General features: G+C 32.1%; 1 protein-coding gene across 4 annotated transcripts in view; it reads right to left on the bottom strand.

Annotated features, from left to right (window-relative positions):
* Positions 1-21132, bottom strand: part of r (carbamoyl-phosphate synthetase 2, aspartate transcarbamylase, and dihydroorotase rudimentary) — a 271962-nt gene that overhangs the window by 47489 nt on the left and 203341 nt on the right. For all 4 annotated transcript variants that reach the window (XM_076473756.1, XM_076473755.1, XM_076473753.1 and 1 more), the window contains exons 35-38: positions 17701-17814; positions 14718-14898; positions 13033-13265; positions 3976-4053 (exon numbers count right to left, since the gene is read on the bottom strand). In XM_076473756.1, coding sequence (XP_076329871.1) covers positions 3976-4053; positions 13033-13265; positions 14718-14898; positions 17701-17814 — 606 coding nt within the window. The remainder of the gene's footprint in view (positions 1-3975; positions 4054-13032; positions 13266-14717; positions 14899-17700; positions 17815-21132) is intronic.

The raw sequence follows: 21132 nt of genomic DNA, 5'->3' as shown, positions 1-21132 counted from the left end.
TCCTTAAAACATTTAAGTCAACATTTTTGTACACTGAAAATGTATTTATGATAGATATACTTAATAGCTAATAACACGCCAGTATATTAAAACCCTTTATTTTCATGTAATTTCAGAATATGTTACAAACTAAAGCACAAACACATCAGTTTAGAGGAAGGGTAAGAAGTAGGCAAGAGGAGGCAAGTACCTATCAGAAACTCCTTTTCAGTGTAGGAAAATGTTAACTCCCAAAATGGTACTACTTCCACTCACTCAAAACTAGAATCCCACAATGAAAAGGTAGAGGGGCTGGTGAAGACATGACAGTATTCATATAAGAGGATAAGAAAAGGTGTACAAGAAGAAGAAAGTAACCCTGTGGAGTATAACAATACTTCTGGAACAGGTATGTTCTTTGCCCAGTTATATATACAGGGCAGAATGTATGATACAGGCACCATTTTATAAAAAAAAATCAAAAAAGGGGTATAATACTTTGTTTTGGAGCAATGCAGTAGAACTATGATATAAACCAACACAGAATGGACATACAAAGTGTCTAGTATGTCATTGACAAAAGGATTGAAGAAACGTGTTCCATGGGAAGAGTCCCGAGGCACACTGGAGCAACAACATTGATGTTGTATTGAGGATATTACATCTCTGTGTAAGTAATTCAAATATTAACAAGAATGACCCCCCCTTTAAATAAATACAAAAACATCATAAATAAGAAAAGAGATGAAATTTTGTGTGATAATTTAGTCAGCCAATAGTCAACAAATGGTGCATTAATCATTATCCTACATTATAGTGTGTGATATATGAATAATTAGTTGTAGTAAGGAGACAGAAGATGTGATATAGAAAAGAGGTTATGGCTAAAACAACCATAAGTTGAATATCAGTAGGCCCAGTGTGACTTTTCCAGACTACAAACACCTAAGGCAAGCACCTTGGGATACATCAAATTATGCCGAGTGCAGTCCATCTGATCAGAAAACATCCAGTGGAAGCACCGTGCATAAGATACAGTGATCAACAAACAAAACCTTGGTGGAGTGCCTTGGATATACAGGATTATTCCAACTGTGATCCTCCAAGGGAAGTGCCTTCAGATTCTACTGAATAAGTCAAGTGTAACCCCACTGGGTAGAAACATCCAGTAAAAGTGCTTTGCATAGGCACAAATATTATTATCAACAAATGCAGTCATCCTGGGCAAAACATCAGTGGGAAGTGCCTTAAATCTATAATAGTATATTATTGCATAATTAATAAATATAATGATGATTGTCTTCTTCTTGCTTAGTGGGTACTTATAAGTTATGAGTTTGATTTCTTTGATTGTATAACCCCATTCAGGAGGAAACCTCCATGGTTCATCACTCCAGCAACTGGGAGCTAGTGTGGTAAGGACTTCAGTACTCCACTAAGAGAAAATAAAGGAGTAGTAGAAATACACACTGAGAGACTTGGAGGAAGAACACACTGGAGACTGTGAACTGAAAGTCTGCAATCATCTATTTTGAAAAGCAGAAAGGCCCATACTGTAAGAATCATGGGTCATGGAGATGGGCAAAAATCTCCATCTGCTTTACCCCAGAGGTCCATGAGTGACAGTTTTTTTATAAAATACATTGATAATCAAAGCATGGGATCCTGATATAACATGCATATCATCTAAAAAAAGATACAACAGAATAACAGATTAACTTACTCCAGTTAAATGTGAACAGATGTGTGAAGAACTACCACAGGAGGAAGATGATAGCTGTTCAAGGAAGATAAATCATGCAGATGGTGTGCTATGAATGTATTGAGAGTTATTCACTTATCTGAATGATCTCCTCCAAAGATCAATGGATTCAAGCAGCCAAGGATATGTTTAAGTGACAGGTTTGGTGTGATAAAATATTGTGCAGCCAGTGACCTTCCATGGACAAGTCAAAACACATCAGCTGTATGAGTTGTCAAACACAGCTAGTAAGGGTAGCATGAGATAGAACCCAGGAAACAGAAGGATTCTTGGGAAGAAATACGTAGAAACAGAAGCCAGGAAAGGAGGTAGTTCAAGGCAAATAACAATGCAGGAAATGGATAGGACAGAGAAGATGATCCAAATTTGAATAAGAGTATAGGAGGTAAACAGACATTAAATCTTTCATGATAGGTCAAGGGTAAAAGGCCATGTCATCTCATTTGCTAACCTGCATTCAAAACTTTACTGAACTACTATTTTATGAATTTATGTCAGTATGTTTGGTACCAAATTGTAGATTATAATTCAAGCATTAATATTACATGTAAGTTAATTTCTTTATTTAAAAGTAAATATTAAAAGAACTAAATATCAATTTTTGTGAGCCATGTGGTGTGTTGAATGCAGCACTAGTTAAAATTAAGTTTTTATGATGTCAGAATAAAAAGTCTATAGTTTTGTAAGAATTAGGAACTCACATTATCAATGCTGACATGTCTATAGTTTTGATATGGCTTATGTACTGAATTAGAGACAGTAGGAACTCACATTATCAATGATGAATCAGCTTACAATATCTGCCTAATGGTTTTCTCAGCCATTTTAATCTGTTAAAAGGATACCACGTTCTTTTGAACCAAGATTTCAAGAAGGTATGATGTGTTTTTAAACTGCTTGTAATTTCATATTTGATTTTAGACCTAAATACAACTTAGTTACTAAATTTGATAAATTGCAGTGGAATTCTATGGTACTGATACAGTAATTTATGATTTTTTTGGTTATTCAACTGTGTGTGCATGTGTGTATAACCTCCATGTCTGAAATTTAAAAGTTTAGCAACCTATGTCCAGCAGCAACAGAGTTAAAAGGTCATAGCTAGAAGAGATAATTGTTTACTTTACTTCTTTATTTATTGTTCTATGTTTTATGAAAAATAAGTTTAACAACTTAATTTTCTGAATAGTAATAATCTATATACGTATATAATGTATGGTAATTGAAATGTGACAATTTGAAATATAACAAAATACTTTATAAAGACTTAAGTCACTTTTATATTATTGGATTTGGTAATATTAGTGCATGTGCACTGCATCAATGTAAATTATGTAATGTTAGCCAGTCATGACTGAAAGGTCAATACAATAAAAAATATATTACATTACAAGACTTAAGCTACTCAGACAAAACATTTGTATTTTCATGTTACAATTTGCAGTCATTCTAAAATGAAAGATAACATACTTTATATTTATTTCCTAGTTTGTTTTTTATGATGGTTAAAAGGTTAGCCAAATTAACAGACCACATATAGTTAGGGTAGAGAAAATAACAGACAAAATGTAAAGTCTTACTGAAAACAAACGTTCTAAATGTATTTAGGAGGGTTTAGATAATATTTGAGATTTTTGGAAAGAAAAATTGTTTTTAACCATAACATGAAAGCATACTACTAATGAAACATACTTCACATTTTCATAAACAAAGCTGCAGTAAAAATATTTCATTTCAAAACCTGATTTCCTATGTATAAAAACACTTGTAATCTTTACTAAAGTCTACAAAATTTTGTGAAGATACACATACTACATCAAAAGTTATAGTGTAAATATGTAACATATATAAACATGTATACAAAATTGTATATTATACTGAGCTCATTGCAAAAGGGTTAAAACCTCAATGTACCTGATTGTTCTACATTGTTTCTTAGAACATACGTAATAAGCATCATTGCTTCACTCTGTTTCTTACAACCTCATTATGTATGATTGCTCTAATTTGTTTCTTACAACATCAATAAGCATGAGTGCTCTACTCTGTTCCTTGGAACTTCAATGTGCATTTTTCTTCTACACAGTTCCTTACAACATGTAATGACCATGATTGCACTACATTGTTTCTTATAACCTCAATGTGTACACATGCTCTATATTGTTCCTTACAAGCTTAATGTGCATGTTGGATAAATCTGCTATGGTTGGAAGCTAAAGAAAACAAAATTTTACCTTCAACACATGATCCAGTGGCCTGTCTTTTACAACACACAAACGTAATGTGTGAGCTATGTTGAATAGAGCATGAAGCTGAAAAAGAAATTGAAATGATCTAACACTGTAAAACAAAAAGTATTCTAATTGCAAAGGAATAAAAATGAAAAATACACAAAAATTACAATTATTTTATTGTACAGTAAATGCAAATTTGAAATGTTAAAAAAACAACTTAACTTTATCTGTTTAACTACTATTTATTCAGTTCTTAATACAGGCATTTTGGAAAGTTAAATACTAATACATTATTTTATTTATATGTGTATATATATAAATATATACATGTACATTTACTTATAAATACATATTCAACATGAAGTTGCAATTTATTTCATAGTCATGTTTTTTTTTTATCTGGTAAAATATAAAGCAAAAAGATAATTTTTATTTACTCTTTTTCTGTCCAGTTTTTTTTAAATTTTGTTTGATAAGTAAATAGTTATCTTTAAGAAATAAATCAGATATATATTTCCTGTGCAGAAGCACCAGATAATGTGATCAGCTTTATAAAATAAATACTAGTAAATATCTCACATATAATTTACAACATTAAAAACAAGGAAAGGTTTATGGAAAAATTTGTCTGATCATAAGTTTATACCAAATATTTCATTCACAATTTTAAAATCAGTTTTATAGCTACTGCCTGTTTGAAAAATGAGCCCAAAGAGTTCTTCCCACTTGTTAATAGAACCAGATGACCATAGTGTGTGATGTGACTTATTACAAGAAGAACTTTGTTTTATGTTATGTCTAAAGCAGTTAAACCTTGTTATACATGAAAAACGTTGTATGTCAAACCACCAAGAAGTTAACTACAGATATATAAATATTAATATATATACTATTATCGATACAACATTTTGGTGAATGCCCTCATTCAGGTATCACTAACTGAACAGTAGATCTGTAAACGAAATCATTGTTTCTTTTATTGGCCATGATCATAAGACTGTAAAACAACTATCTGCATCTAAATGGCTTGGACTTGCCAATGAAAACACAGCTTTAAATGATTGTTATGAAGGGATTCAAACAGCACTTGATTCTCCTATAAATGACACTAGTCAAACAAGAAAGATAATGTGTAAAGCTGATAATCTCAGTAAGAAAATAAACAAGTTTGAGGTGCTTTTCTTGATAATCTTATGGAAAGATATTCATACAGATTTTAATAAAACAAGTAAAATTCTGCTACAATAGGATTTAAACTTTTCTGTTGCTGTCCACATTCTTCAGTAACTATTGCCATATATTATGAACTTAGGAATTAAATTTGAATGAGTTCCAAGCAAAAACAAAATGTCCCAAAATATACTTCAGCAACATTAGTAAAAGTTCAAAAAAGGAGTTGCCATATTAATTCTTCTAACAGATAGTCTTAAATATAAGATTGAAAACTGCTTACCAGTCATTGATTCAATGAACTTCTAATTTAGAAAAAGGAACTGGCATACAGAAAAAACAATAATCATTTTGGATTCTTCCAGAAATGTAACAATATGGGCTCAGCTAAAATTATTAAGAATTATGAAAGGGTTGTGTTAATTTAGAACAGATATTTCAAAATATATATATAAAAACGGTTCATTTGGGTTGAGAAAATTTTTTACGTAGAGGAGTGAACAACGTTTCGACCTTCTTCGGTCATCGTCAAACAAAACAAAAACTCAACATACTAAGAAACCAAATAAACACAGCCATAAAACTATGCTCACTAGATAAAATTAACGATGAATTAGACAAAATAAAACAATACTTCATCAACATCAATAAATTTTCTCCACAAACTGTAGAAAACATTATACGCATACACCTGGACATAAAACAAAATCAACCAACAAAAGTAAATATATCTCACAAATCAAAAAATCATGAAACCATATACTGCTGCATACCATATATTCCCGACATCAGCAAACAAATAACCAACATTTGGCAAAAATTAGTAACAAAATATGACATTCCAGTTAATACCAAATTTATTCAAAAACCAGGCACAAAACTGAGGTCTATACTATGTAAAAACTACACTGACAAACACCACACCAACATTATTTACAAAATACAATGTGATAACTGCCACGACTTCTATATTGGAGAAACAAGTATAAAAATGGAAACCAGATTCAAAAAACATAAAAAGTCACCTTCACACGTTTTCGAACAATGCAAATCAAATAAACACAACATAACCATAGAAAACACTCAAATACTAAATAAAGAAACAAACATAAACAAACGCAAAATTAAAGAAGCCTTACTTATACAACAACTTAAACCCAAAATAAACCAATATAAAGGAACGCCTTTATACCTATATTAATATAATAAAATAATAAAATTATATATTCAAACATCTAACACCGCCCTCTACATTCCGACACTCAGTTACACAACACCTTTTAAACATGTGGTCAGCTTCCGGTCAGTTACTTCTCTCTTTCTTTGTGAACCTGATGATGACTGAAGAAGGTCGAAACGTTGTTCACTCCTCTATGTAAAAAATTTTCTCAACCCAAACGAGCCGTTTTTACGTATATATTTCTCTACAAGTGGGTTTTCTCGACATCACTGATTGAGAAATTTCAAAAGAACGTAACAAATAATTTTCCATTATTTGTGCAATATTAAAGCATGACAAACTGGAAGCAACATTTCCTAACATTGAATTCCTATCAATGATGGTCACAAACTGCAAGGGCAAAAGATGATCTTTTTCAATGATGAAAGTTATTAAAATTATCTCCTTAGTTGCATGCTTAAACCAGGATTGAATGCTCTCTTCTTGATGTCAATCAAATTAGATATGCTTCATGGACTTGATTTCAATATTATTTGACTTTACACACACAAAAAATGAAAGACACATACAGAACTATAGATAAATAAAATGTCTATTTGTACTTTGTAGCAGTTAAAATATGTAAAAATTCAATGAAACTTTTAAATGTTCTATTAAAACATGCTGTACTGTGTGTATTGTATTTTTTTTAAGTGTGACCTATGTGGATAGGGCCACAAGTCAAACTTAGCCCAGGTGCCCCCAAGTCCCAATATTTTGAAAACAGTGTTGTATGCAAACCATTGGAAACCAAAACTGAAATTTTTGCATTGTTAGTTCACAAAATTAACACTGACCTACTGGGGAATGGAGAAAAGGGAAACAATTCTATATTGGCTATTAAATTTAAATATCTATAAAAATAAATACCACTACACATACATATTTGATATTATATGGAATCATGTAGATATGAAACTGTTTAGTAAAAGATGGCAGTATTTAACTGACATGGAGGTGATGATGCTTCACTGGTACTTTAGGAAGAGCAGATATAGTTGGTTTGAAAACTTTAATTGACTGCACTGTGCCACATTATGGGTATGTCAAGATTATGTATCATAGATGCACTGGAATTGGGAATGACAGGTGAGAAGCATTAAAAGAGATAAGTATCTATTGGAAATTCATTTTCAAAGTAGGAAAGCATTAACTTCCAATATGATATTTTAACCATGGAGATAAAGGCACCAAAGATGAACACTATTCATAAGGTTCCCAAAGAGAAATTATGGAGTGTGATACCCTAATGCATAGTGTCACACTCAAGGGATACTGTACCTCATCTGTACTAGGTATACTCTTTGCTTGTTGTAAAGATATGTATCATTAAAATGGACAGAAAAAATGCATATCCAATCTGTAACTGGACATGCCAGATGGTGTAAAATGTCTAGGGCATGTCAGACTATATTCATTGGGTGAACTCCAATCCACAATAAGGCAGAAATGGGTATTTAACTTCCAGTTCATGGTAGGAAGAAGGTTCTAACAGTATTCACTTCAATACTAGAAAGTGTAAGTGAGAAACAACTTTCATTCCAACAACCCAGAGTAGATGGGTGTATACCCAATACACTACTAACACCAGGCCACCTGAGAGAATGAGAAAAATGGGCAATGCAAAAATGGTGGGTTAACTCTAGTTCAAAACCAGGCAGTGTTGGGAAGTTGTTATTCAGTACACAGTAGAGTCCTTACCAACCATATGTGTTAGGACTTATGCTAGCTGATCCTGCACTGATACAACACCAGACCACTTGGGAAACAACATCTAGGCAACAGAAAAATGAGGGAAAAGCCAGCTGGAGGGGAGAACTATATTTGATAGATTTGTCTAGTCCAAAAACCATGTGAAATTGGGAATATTTCTTTTGGTTCACTGTAGGAGAACAGTCCTCATCATACATTCCAACAACATACTAACACTCTACTCTTGACTGAGCAGAATCAGTAACACTGAAAAGGAAACCTACACAGACCACCACCTATGTGGCTAGAAACTGGTAAGTGGTAAGGATTCCTGTACTTTACTGGGTGAGGGGGAATAATGCACTGAGGAATACAGAAGAATGCAACAACACAAAACAGTGCAATGGGTGACTAAAAAAACATATGTTGGAAAGCTGGCTGGTCCTGGTTTATTCAGCTAGGACCAGATAGATGGGGAACAATCATAACACTGCTTTACTCTTGATGGTCCAGGAGATGGTATAGTCCAATGCAGGCCTTATTTATGAGGAAAGATGCTGTAAGCCAACCTCTAGCAGTTTTGTGAAAAAAACCTCATCTTGTAAGGGAGCATTATAGATCTGTGTGGCCATATGATGCAGATTTATATTGAAGTATATCTACAGCCACCACTCACCACAGAGTGGGATCCATGAAAGGAGAAACTGCTACTGGAAAGGGAAGAAATAAGTGGAAGAATTTTCTTTCATAGTTGAAATTATGACTGGAGAATAGTAATGGTTGGCAAGTGAGAATCAGATAGAGAAAGAGATGGTCAAATGATGCTAGTTTTGAGAAAGAAGTGCATGAAATATGGTTCACATCCCAGCTTGTACAAGCTCTTCTGATGAATGATAGTAGTGGGCAACCAAGGAAGAACTGAGATGACATCTCGGGTGGAATGAAACTTGGAAAAGTAGATGAGAATCCACAAATGATAATGCACAAGCAAGATGAATAAGTTGGCTAATCTGTCTGACAAGGTTGATATGAGAAGTATTATGGGGAAAAGGAAGTATTTTATGGTATATAAAGACAAATATAGTATCCATAAGAAGAAGAAGTTTTACAAAATAACAAAGCAGAGCACATACTGGACAAAGGAGATGACCTGGACTGTAATGAGAATACAAATGAGAAATGAAGAGGAGAGAAATAGGAGTGAAGGTGATATTCCCTTCATGCATTGTTGACATCTTGGAAAAACTATGATTCAGGTAAAGAGAACATAGGGATAAAGATAAAAGGTATGAGAGATGTCTATAGCAAAGATATATCTTACAATGAGCATGTGTGAAGAGGAGTAAGAAATACAATTTAAGAAAAGGTGGTACAGTGTACATGTGGCCAAAGGTTCAAAGGGAGGAATGGCAAAAGGCATAAAGGACCATAATGAATTTTAATAGTCAAATTGAACAAATAAACCAAAGAATAGATAGAAGTGAGATAGGAGATAATGGATGAAAAAGGAAAAATAAAATGCAGTGAGAATGGGAGAAATGAAATGTATTAGACAAAGCTACCCTACAGCCTATAATGGTGGAAACTGATAAACCATTGTCAATGAGCCAATTAAAGAAATCAGAAAGGTGGGAAATATTAGGTTAGTAAATGAAAAACTAATGTGCAAATATTAACTCTGAAAAATGCATTATCATTTCCTCTGGGAAAAAATTAAATAAAAAAGAGAGCATTTAGATTGCCATGCAAAGGACCAGATGAAATCCACACATGAAGCCAAAGTATAGTGATGACAGACTGAAATATTACAAATTGAGGTTTTCATACAAGAGATCAAAAAGTGTAGGAGGTAGGGGAAGGGGTGACTGAAGTACATTCAGAATCAGAAATCACAGTTGAGCAGCCCAGAATGGGGCAATCAGAAGTACTTGACGTGAAGTGGGTTTTTTAAGGATGAGAACACAAAGAAAAAGACTTATAGGACAATAAGCATAAAAGTAAAGGTAGCTTCAATACTTAATGAAGGCACCCACAACTAAAGTCAAAAGATGCAGAACTGGCAACCAAAAGAGGGATAATTTGGTATTGAGAATAACAGCAAATGCATCCAGAAGAGAAGTACCTAACCTGATATAAGTACAGTTGGAATGGTTTGGTTTGCTAGCCATCCCTAATTTAGCAGTGTAAGACTAGAGGAAAGGTAGCTAGTCATCACCAGCCACTGCTAACTCTTGGGCTACTCCTTTACCAACGAATAGTGGGATTGATCATCATGTTATAATGCTCCCACAGCTGAAAGGGCGAGCATGTTTGGTGTGATGGGAATATGAACCCGAGACCCTTGGATTACGAGTTGAGTACCTTAACTACCTGGCCATGCTGGGCCCAGTTGGAATGAATCATTACCAAATGACTCCTTACTGAAAGGAGGAAATAATTTAAAGCCTGACAAACTGCAAGTAGACCCAAAAAGTTGAACTGGAGAAAATATTACACTGCTGTTTAATGACCAGAGATCATCTGATAATCCAGATACACTCCACACCCTGTTATAAAAGTATCTGTATAAAAGGTGCAAATCAGAATGGGGAGCAGACAAGGAAATACCAGATGAGGTGTTGTCTCTGTCAATCCACCAGGCAAAGATGACTTTTAAGGAAGGCAGGAAGAGAATGATAAAGTCCATGATATTCCACCAATCTCACAACACCTATTGAAGACAAAGCACATGTGCAAAACCCCATGGAAGTTCAGATCTCCAAAAGAAACAGAACCTCATGTGCAGGTAGAAAAAGAAAGGCCATGGTTTTAGAAACCCAGAGCTCTATTGACTTCAGACAAAGAGGAGAAGGCTGGGTCCTTCTGAGATAGGTGTTGAAAAATACCTTAAAATGAATATGATACTGCTAGGAAGTTAAGATAAAACTTTTCCAGCTTGATAAGCCATCCCACACAAATTACTTCTTGTAGGAAGAAATGGGTATGTTAGAGAGAGACTTCTTGAGACAGAGCTAAAAAAGAACCATTCATCCATATAATGATGTAACTACAAACCCTGAGAGTGAACAGGATGGGTAAAGTCTATGACCACACAACAGAAGATGTATGATGCCAATGCCAGACTGAAAGGTAATGCACAAAATTGAAACACTTGATCCTCGATGAATAAAGTTAGCATCTGGAAGCAGGAAAGATGGGAATATGAAGGTAAACATTTATGATGTTGACCTTGGTCACCCAAAGACCTGAAGTGAACAAACAATGAAGGGTGAGGAAAGATTCTATGGTGATTAATACAAAGATGAAGCAACTGAGGTTGGAGAAACTGATGACTGGATGCCAGTCACTGGTTTTCTTCACAACCACAAACGACTAGAAAAAGAACCTTTAAAAAGTGTGATATACATGTTTGATAGCATCCTTGTACACAAGATTGTGAACTGTCTTGAGAAACACCAGCATGAAATGGTATCCTATGGAGAGGGAAAGAAATGGGTTGTGAAAGTAACAGGGGTGGAAAATTGAAGGAATAGTCCTTCTTTTAGAACCTGAAGAATCTGCAGGTCTACAGTGAATGGGCACCACAGGTAAAAAATTCTGACTAACCATGCTCCCACAGTACCAAGACCTACAAGATAATCACAGATGAAACTGGCTTCAGAAAACACAGTTATGGGCAATTTGGTGACTTATCACAGAAACTCAAAAAAGAGATACCTGTAACAAAGAAGATGCAGGGTGGTAAGGTGCAGAAGAGGGGTAAGAGAGGTTTGGGAAAGATGAGAAAAAGTGAAATATGCTGATGTGCAACCTTCACCCAAGACTACAACATGTCAGAAAAATCCCCCCAAATAGTCTGTTATAAAAAAGAAGCCAGATAGAAGTCTTGCAAATAGATAGATGCATGTAAAACAAGAGGGCATCCATAAAAACAACACAGGAACAATGTAAGAAGGAATAAGGCTGGAGGTGATAAGTGTATCAATATGAAAAAGCAAAAGGGTACTTTAAACTGCGAAAAAGCCCTCAGGGGAACAGTCAACAGCTTTGTAAGGGGTGTGAATGGTAGAGAGACAATAGGTCTCATACCTGGGAAATCATAACCAAACACCAAAGGGGACAGGGAAAGTTCAAAGGGGTAGCACAGGAACGTGCAAGCAAGGTTAAGGTGAGAAAAGGCTAAATCCTCTTCATCAGGGCCAAATTCTCTTACCAACAGGAGATCCAATATACGTTCTGGAGACATAGCAGGCTGTAAGGTAGCTTACAACTTCTTACACACATAAGTGAACTATGTTTAGATACTCTGGTGAGAGTAAGAGAGAAAAATAGTTTGTCTTATGAACTGAAATTCTAAAGCAATTGAATAAGCCTGAGTGGATCTTTGGTGAGTAGAAGAGAACTATATAGCATTTATGATATGTCTGTGATCAACTGTAGTGTAAAGAATTTGTTACATGTGTTTTACCTGACTTCTAATATATAATTTTGAAGCACTTAAAAGTAATTATTTTCATTTATTTTTTTTTCAAAATGACTGCCAACAAGTTTCAGATATCTACTGTACAAGAACTGTAAACCCAACAACACAATATATATTTGTGCTGTTAGGAAATATGAGTAAAATACTTTAATTGACAACTGACAGAAGATATGAAGGTAAACATGTGATATTACACCAGTGTTTCATAATCCAGTATTGAAGTAAATAGATGATCTTGTACTCTTGTCACATAATCTGTTTCTATACTATGTTCTTAACCTATTCAAATAGGAAAAGTAGAAAAGGTTAACAACAAAAAATTACACATACATGCTATTTATTAAATATAATAAAATTTATTTGCAAGGGTACTTTTTTAAAATCAATAGAGAATAATCTCTACAAAAAAATTAGATAGACACACAAACTATTATTCATTTTTTTGTATAGCTAGATATTTGATACACAATAATTAGAGTAGCATGCAACAAACCTGATCTCGGGAAAACATGTTGGCTCTAAGAATGTGTTGTCCCTGTAGTCCATGTTGTATTTGAGGAAGTTTAACTTTTGTAGGTAAGATCCCTGAACCCAGTGATGTCTGGGCATCTTGTACCAAACTTTCATTTCTGCAATGTACATGAGTTCTTCCTTCATCAACATGGTGACTGATGTGGCGAAACCTTTCTGCCATTCCTAACTCCTGGAACATCTGACTGTACATCTCTGAAAATAGTATTGTCTGATGGAGTCTAATCACTACCTTAATTTCTGTACTGTAATTTTTATAACTTTATAACAACACAATAATCTTATTAGCACATAAAGCTGAATACTTTAACAACTGTTAAATACACAGCACCAATATGAACTAAAACCTTAAAATAATCAGCTTAATAAATATACTAACAGAAATGTTTTATGGCTCTTATTAGACACCATATTTTAATATTTAGTGAAAGTTATTAGTCTGTTTGTTTGCAATTAAACAAAAACCTGTATAATAGGCTATCTGTTTCATGCCACCATGAGTATCAAAATCAAATGTTTAACATACAAGTACATAGATGTATCGCTGAACCACTGGGAGGTTTGTTAGTTTGAAAGAACACAGAAAATCAAACAAAAATATTGTTAACAGAACAAAGCCAAAAAATCAATGAACACAATTTGAGAAACAAATTCCATAAATAAAATAGACTTTTAAATTTGAAAAGTATTATATAAATATATACATATGTATTTATATATTATTATATTTATTTTGTACATATGTGGAACACATAATGAGCATGAATTTTTTATACATATCAATAGGTCAAGTCTCTCACATCATTAAATCACCAGAATGTGTATTTTTTTAAGTATGCAACTACGGGGTAGCTTATTTGTCTTTAGCATATATTTTATATAAAACACATACAAAATAACTTTCTACAGTTCTAATTTAAAATTATATTAAATTTTGTCAATGAAATGTACAAATTCAGCCATAGCTTTTACTTTATATTGCACGTCCACTACAGAAACTGTCTGTTGTTTCATAGGTTAGTTGTGATGCCTTATTTACTTTCTGTTTGTGGGACTACTTTACAACTGTCACATGGAGCAGAAACATTTCAATAATACATGTTATCCAAGTTTTTGATTGATCAGCTACAAAGTTTTTATTCCTAATGTGAAAGAGAGGCAAGATTCACTGTGAAAGGTTGTTGGTCATGTATATATCCTTCCTTTCAGTTGTACATGAAAAAAAATCATAATCTTACTTCCAAATAAAGATTATTTTAATTTTCTTTTATTTAAATACAATTTAATACTGAACTTCACAAAAACCCATCCAATAGTTTTACAATTACAGAGTTAAATGTGTAACCCACTTTCTCTAGCAAATAAAGTTTATTTCACTTCAATTCTCCTCCAAGTCTTCTCTCATTAAATACTAAATACTAGAGCCATAAATCATCAGTTATTATAAAAGACCAAACAAACGTGCACTAGTTTTATCTTTATGATATGTATTTAAAAAATACTTTAATATATAATTCCGAGTTTCTGTTAAAGCACCATTTTTATTCCAGATTGCATTTAAAAATGTTTGAGAAATAAAGATCATAGTATTGAAAGAATTGGCTGTATTTGAAAAATGTAAAAGGTTAAAACAAGCAAATGAATTACCAGAAGCAAGATTCTTGAAGCTATCTTTGTGAACAGAAGTGGCTCCATTTACTAAATGAATGGCATCTCCCACAGGAGGTTGATGGGATGGTACATGTTCTAATGGTAAAATGGGGGTGTCAAGAGGGACTGCTAGTGAAATGGGTGTTGTTCTTCCTGAAGCAGGATGTGAACCTACAACCTAAAATTTTATAAAAATCTTTTGGACATCTTATCTAAGATAAGAAATATCTTTCAAATGTGTTTGTATTAAAATCTTGTAACAATATATATATTTTCCACTATACTTGCTTATTGATAAAAATCTTTAATAATCTCTCAACTAAAAACTATTCTTTAACCTTGAATGAATTATAGGAAGAATTTGTTATTCTAAAGAATTAAAAAAATTCTGGATGAACTAATAAATAGGCTTAAAAACTGTTTTCAAAAACTATCACATTTTGCTGTCTACCTATTAGAAAGCTTTGAATGGAATACTAAAACAGTTAAAACTGTCAAGGGTAACAATATCAGTAATGATGTTACATCATTTAAAAATAACATAATAGATATAAATAATAAAACTGTGTGTGTTTTCCTTTTAGCAAAGCAACATTAGGCTATCTGCTGTGTTCACTGAGGGCTATCAAACCCCTGATTTTAGCACTGTAAATCTGTAGATTTACCGCTGTCCCAGCAGAGGACCAATAAGACTATCAATACAGTACACGTTGTTAAACACAATAATGTGTAATCCCAAATAAATTCAGTAAATTGAAGGATTGAAAGAAATAAGATAAACATGATAAAAACTTTAAATATAAGTCCACAAAATAAGTATCATTTGACCAACAGAAAATAAAACTTCATAATACTTAAAGACTGAAGAGACAAAAAATAAGAATTCAGAAACCCACCCCTTTACTGTATATTGTTGTTCATGCCTAAACTTCAACATACTATCCAGAAAATGTGGGGGCAACAAGTGTATGAAAGTAAATGTACATAATGTAATAGTTCTTACACTGGAGAAACTAATCAGCTGCTTTCAACAAGATTGAAAGAATATTTGAAAATTCTATCTTGTGAATTTGAATACATGTTTAAATATAATTATTCCTTTAAGTTTTTTAGATGTTGAAATCACTGATAAAGAAAACAACATAAATCATAAAATATCAAAGAAGATCTCTTTATAAAACAAAAGGCCCAATATTTCAGATATATGCTTATATTTATTTTAATATTTGTTTCCCTCACTCAGCTATTGTTGTTTAAATTATTGTTCAGTGGTGTAATATCATTTTCACTCTCTTGAAGAAGAATAGTGAGCTATTCAAAAGTGCTCTCAAGTTTTGACCTCTTTTAAAACATGTTTTGATATAATATTTGAACTGTTGTGTAAACCTGTTGAAGAGCTGCCACCTGATGAGGCCAAATAAACCTAGCAAAAGTTTTTTTTAAAGAGGTTTTTAGACATAGTTGCTTGCGTACCTTTAAGTGAAAGACAATTATTTTCAAATTTATATTTTCTAAAATGCTAGAAAATACCATTTAAAATACAAAATATCCTTCAACTTTGTTTGTTATAATAGCCTTGTGAAGTATTTATAATGCATAAAATATATAAATTTATAAAACTAAAACTAAATAATTGAAAATGAGGAACTAAATTTCTTCCACTTTAAAATATTAATGAAGAAATAATATTGTACCCCATGCCCTAGGTAATTCATATTTGTACATTACCTAAAGCCTTCATGCCTTTGAAATATTTCTAAAGAAAGAATATTCCAAATGACATTCTATGCAAAAACATATGTTTGTAAACTGCCTACACTTTAAAATATTTATGAAGATAATATTCTAAACCATAACCCAGGTACAGGACTGGATTGAAACCTCTATAGGCCCTAAGTACCAAAAAGGATATGGTGCCCCATATATATGTACTTTAAAATAAAAACAATACTAAACTAATTTTTTATTTTTTGAAATGGAACAAAACTGAGATGTATGCTGATATTAAAATAGCTTCTATCACGATTTTCTGATTGCAAAATCCTGAATAATTCCATCAAAGTTAAGTCAATGACGCATGTCTGCTTCTATATAAAATAGGTTCAGGTGAGGTAAAGTACCATGGCTGCCTAGGTAACACAACAAAGGTTTAATTTAAATAATAGACTGTTTTCTTTGAAATATGAAATATCAATTCTTCAAAAAAAATCTTTTTTTTTGTGCTCCTGCTTTGCTGGTGCCCTAAGCACACACTTCCACCTACTGGGTAATCCATGGCTACCTAGGTAACACACTAAAATATAGACTGTATATATTATACGTATACACTTCCTACATTTTAAAATATTTGTAAAGATAACACTTTAAACCACATCCTAAGTAATACACATGTTTTTATGCTACCTAAAACTTCATGACTTTAAAATATTCATGAACAGGTAGTATTTGGAGTTTCAATACACTAATGTAATAAAAAATTGGGATTTTATGAATTCTAAAAATTGTATAAAATAATTTTGAATAAGGTTGATCTCTTCTCAACACAAATAATTTCATCAATTAAATATGAACTTTAAAAATCAATCAGCTTTCACATTAAAAGCTGCAAAAAATTATTAATATCAAAATATTTTGATTTAATATATTTTGAATTTCATGCAAAGCTACACAAGGGCTATCTGTGCTAGCCATCCCTAATTTAGCAGTAAAAGACTAGAGAAAAGGCAGCTAGTCATCAGCACCCATTGCCAACTCTTGGACTACTCTTTTTACCAATGAATAGTGGGATTGACCATCACACTATAATGCCCCATGGCTGAAAGGGCAAGCATGTTTGATGGGATAGGGATTCAAACATGCAATTCTCAGATTACGAGTCAAGGATCCTAACTGCTTGGCCATGTCAGAGATCAAAATATTTTAACTTTAATAAAATTTACAAGTATAAAAGTATTTTACACACAAAACAATGATTAAAAACCTTTTGGGATGGCACTGCTTGTTGGGATCCAGGAATAACATTTATATGCGGGCGTTCTACATCAGATAGAAGTTGGCTTAAGATATTCTCACCATAGCCAGGAGGCACCAGTACCTAAGATATTGAAAAAAAACAAAAAAACAACAAATCTTAAATTTATAAATTTCAAAACTTTATTCAATAATTAGAAATATTTGTAAAAACAACAATCTTGTATAATGATTGTTACAAATCACACATCACTTCTAATATTTTTAATTTAGATAATTCTTGAAAGATGTTTTCACAAATTAAAACACAAAATCACAATGCTACTTTTAACAACTTAAAACCAATATTTACAAAATACATGATAATAATTTTACAGTTCTTTATCATGAAACTACTGTTACCCTACACATAAACAAGTTTTCAGTGAAGTTTCATCACACTGAAAAGTTGAAAATTGTGGCATGAGTAAAGATAGTAATGTTGCAGCAAGTATGATGTAAGCAAACCTGAATTAAAATTATAGTAGTGACAGAAATGTATGACTGTTTCAGTTTAAATTTAATGTGAAGATTATGATTCAGATAGTTCACATAATGAGAATGTCATAGGAGTTCTTTTTATAAGCAATATTTCATGGTAATTTTGTTTGAAAACATGTTTACAGATTATCTGTTGTGTAGTTCAATGGTTATGAATTTGTATATTGTTTACAGCAGTAAGATTACAGTGTCCTGTTGCTAGAACTTTCCTAGTTTCTTATTCATTTGAGAAGTATTGCATTAGAATATCTAGTACTACACAGGAATATAAATATGTTTAAAAAATCGTTACTGAGTTCTAGTTCTAGATTGTGTGAGTTTATTGATAAAGGTATGTAGTAACAGTTTTAAAAGTGAAATTATCACAGTCTGTATTATAATAACAGAATAGAGAAGAAGAATTTGTTTTGTGAATTGTGTTATAAAGCAACTTAACCAGCCTGCATAGAGTTGAAAAAAGCAACAGAGACAATTATTTAAAGCTATGTTGCTAGTCAACAGTGTATGTATATGTATGATAAGATATCTACTGCAAAGAATCTAGCCTAATAAAACTTAACAGGTAGTAATAGTGACAAATGTTGAAAATTGTAATGTAAATAAATATAACAATGTTGCAACAAGTATAATGTAAAAAAGTTGAAGTAAGATGATGGGAGTAATAGTAAAGTATGGAAGCTTATTAAAAGTAGTAAATTCAGTAAAAACTAAAAGACTGAAAAATACTGAAGCAAGAACATTTAAAGATAAGAAAATAGCAGTTTGAAAGTATATAAATAAGAAGTCCTCACCCACTTCATCTGATAATATTTAACTTTGAAGGCCTTTTGTTTTATTGGACACCAATCTATGCATTTTGAAATCTAGTAATTACAGGCTTTTAAATATGTGTGCCTCACAGTTTCATTATTTTCCCATAAATAAAAAAACAAGAAAAGAAGCATGACTGACATACAAATTAAAAAATACAAACAATAATAACAACTACTGATCTCAGAAGAACTAAACAAGCACCATGTTAGGTTTTGGTATAGAAGCCATATTCTTTACAGTAGGTGTCTATGACTTGTTGGCAATAAATGAACAGCACACAAACAGCTTGCTTTAGAGCAACATACATTCAGAACAAGTCAAATGTACATACAAAAATCTGTTACACAATGGTTTACCACAGTTGAATCTATTCATCAAACGTTCATAGAGGCTGGTTCAGTTACTTAAGAAACCAGTTAATAAGATGACTTATTTCTTCTCTTCTCTTTTATCACCAAACAATTAGTGAAAAATTCACTTACATTACCCTGTAGGTCAACACACTTGTATTAAGAACTTTAAATAACTCTCTTTTACATCAAAAGTACACACAGGCTGGTTTAATTACTTTAGAACCCAAATGAGAAGACAGATTCTACTCCATTTTTGTTGTTGCAATATAAACTGTGAAACTTTTACTTTGGAAATCACCCATTATAGCTAAACTGACAATCACACAGTATATTTTTCACTTTTACTTCTACTATCTTACTTTAACTTAGTTACTTTTGCAACATATTATTAAAGTGCCATATCTAAAATAATTTTAAGGGATACGCAAGTCCTGTAGTCATTCACAAACATACACTGGGAAAAATATAACCCAACATTAATGAATGGGTCACAAAAATATATAAAACAGGGATGCCAATTATGATCAAACTAATACATGAGAGAAAAGCTTCTGTTTTTTATATTTTATCTGATTTTGAAACTTACATGGAATATACTGCTGAGTGCTATATTGAGGAAAACTTCTTCTCTATATGAAATAAAATCATATCTTTTTACATCTCATCCACTCCACTTTAAATACTTTTACCTGAACTTTAAATGTTCACTTTAACAACACATTAAGACTATTTCCCTTCTGTGAACATTAGATCAATACATACTTCAAGTACTTAAAAATAGTTTCCTAAATGGTACTGGTATGCACATTAAAATGGGTTCAACAAATGCATAGTTTACATTGACATAAAGTTTGGAAGTTGATGTGCAGGTATGTTCTCAACACCTGAAATGTACACATCATAACAGCAACCAGCTAAGAGAATGGCAATTCAACAGTACAGAACACATATATAATGATTTTTCAGTCAGTGTAATGCACCAAAAATGTCCATGAAAAAGAATTCAAATATCAAGAAAGTTTAGACCAATAGAAACACTAGAGTGAAAGAATACTCATCATTTGTTTATATTTTCTAATTGATTAATATATTATTTTCTTTAATTTACAGATATACATTTCTAATTTTTATTATAATTAATTTACTTTTTTCCAAGCTGTCAGTAATAATTCTGTCTCTTTTATTCAGCTCTTCTAGAAGCTTGGTGAAATGCTTCACACAGCTTTGAAATGTTATATTAGTAACAAAAATACTTTTTCCAACTTCATTTACAAGCACCATAAAAAGGAATCCACAAATCTATGACTGATTACTATATCAAATTAACAGTACTGAAAAAATATATGATCTGAGATTATTTTCTTTCAAACAGATGCAAGGGTTTAAAGCAAGGTATAATTTTTTTCATTAAAAATAATTTCTGAAAATAAATAATTTATTTCAGAAAACATCTCACATCAGAAAGTTTTACAATTCTCTCCTTAATCTTATCTGAAATCAATATTTTTATGCTCATCTAAAACACATGGATTATCCTGATTTGCAACGAAATAATAACTGTAGAGTTGATGCTACTTCAGATTTAATACTAAGGAAAGAATGTAGGAGCATTACTTGATAAAGAAAAATCTCCATGAAAGAGAGAAAAAAACAACACTTATTTTTAAAGCTCATCAGGGAGAGTAATAATAGGAAAAAAATCATAAAGGATATAATAATATAGCTATCTTGTGTGA

This window comes from Tachypleus tridentatus, chromosome 12 (assembly GCF_004210375.1).
Source record: "Tachypleus tridentatus isolate NWPU-2018 chromosome 12, ASM421037v1, whole genome shotgun sequence".
Taxonomy (NCBI): domain Eukaryota; kingdom Metazoa; phylum Arthropoda; class Merostomata; order Xiphosura; family Limulidae; genus Tachypleus; species Tachypleus tridentatus.
The sequence above is the reverse complement of the archived record's forward strand: the minus strand, read 5'-3'. Positions and strand labels throughout refer to the sequence as shown.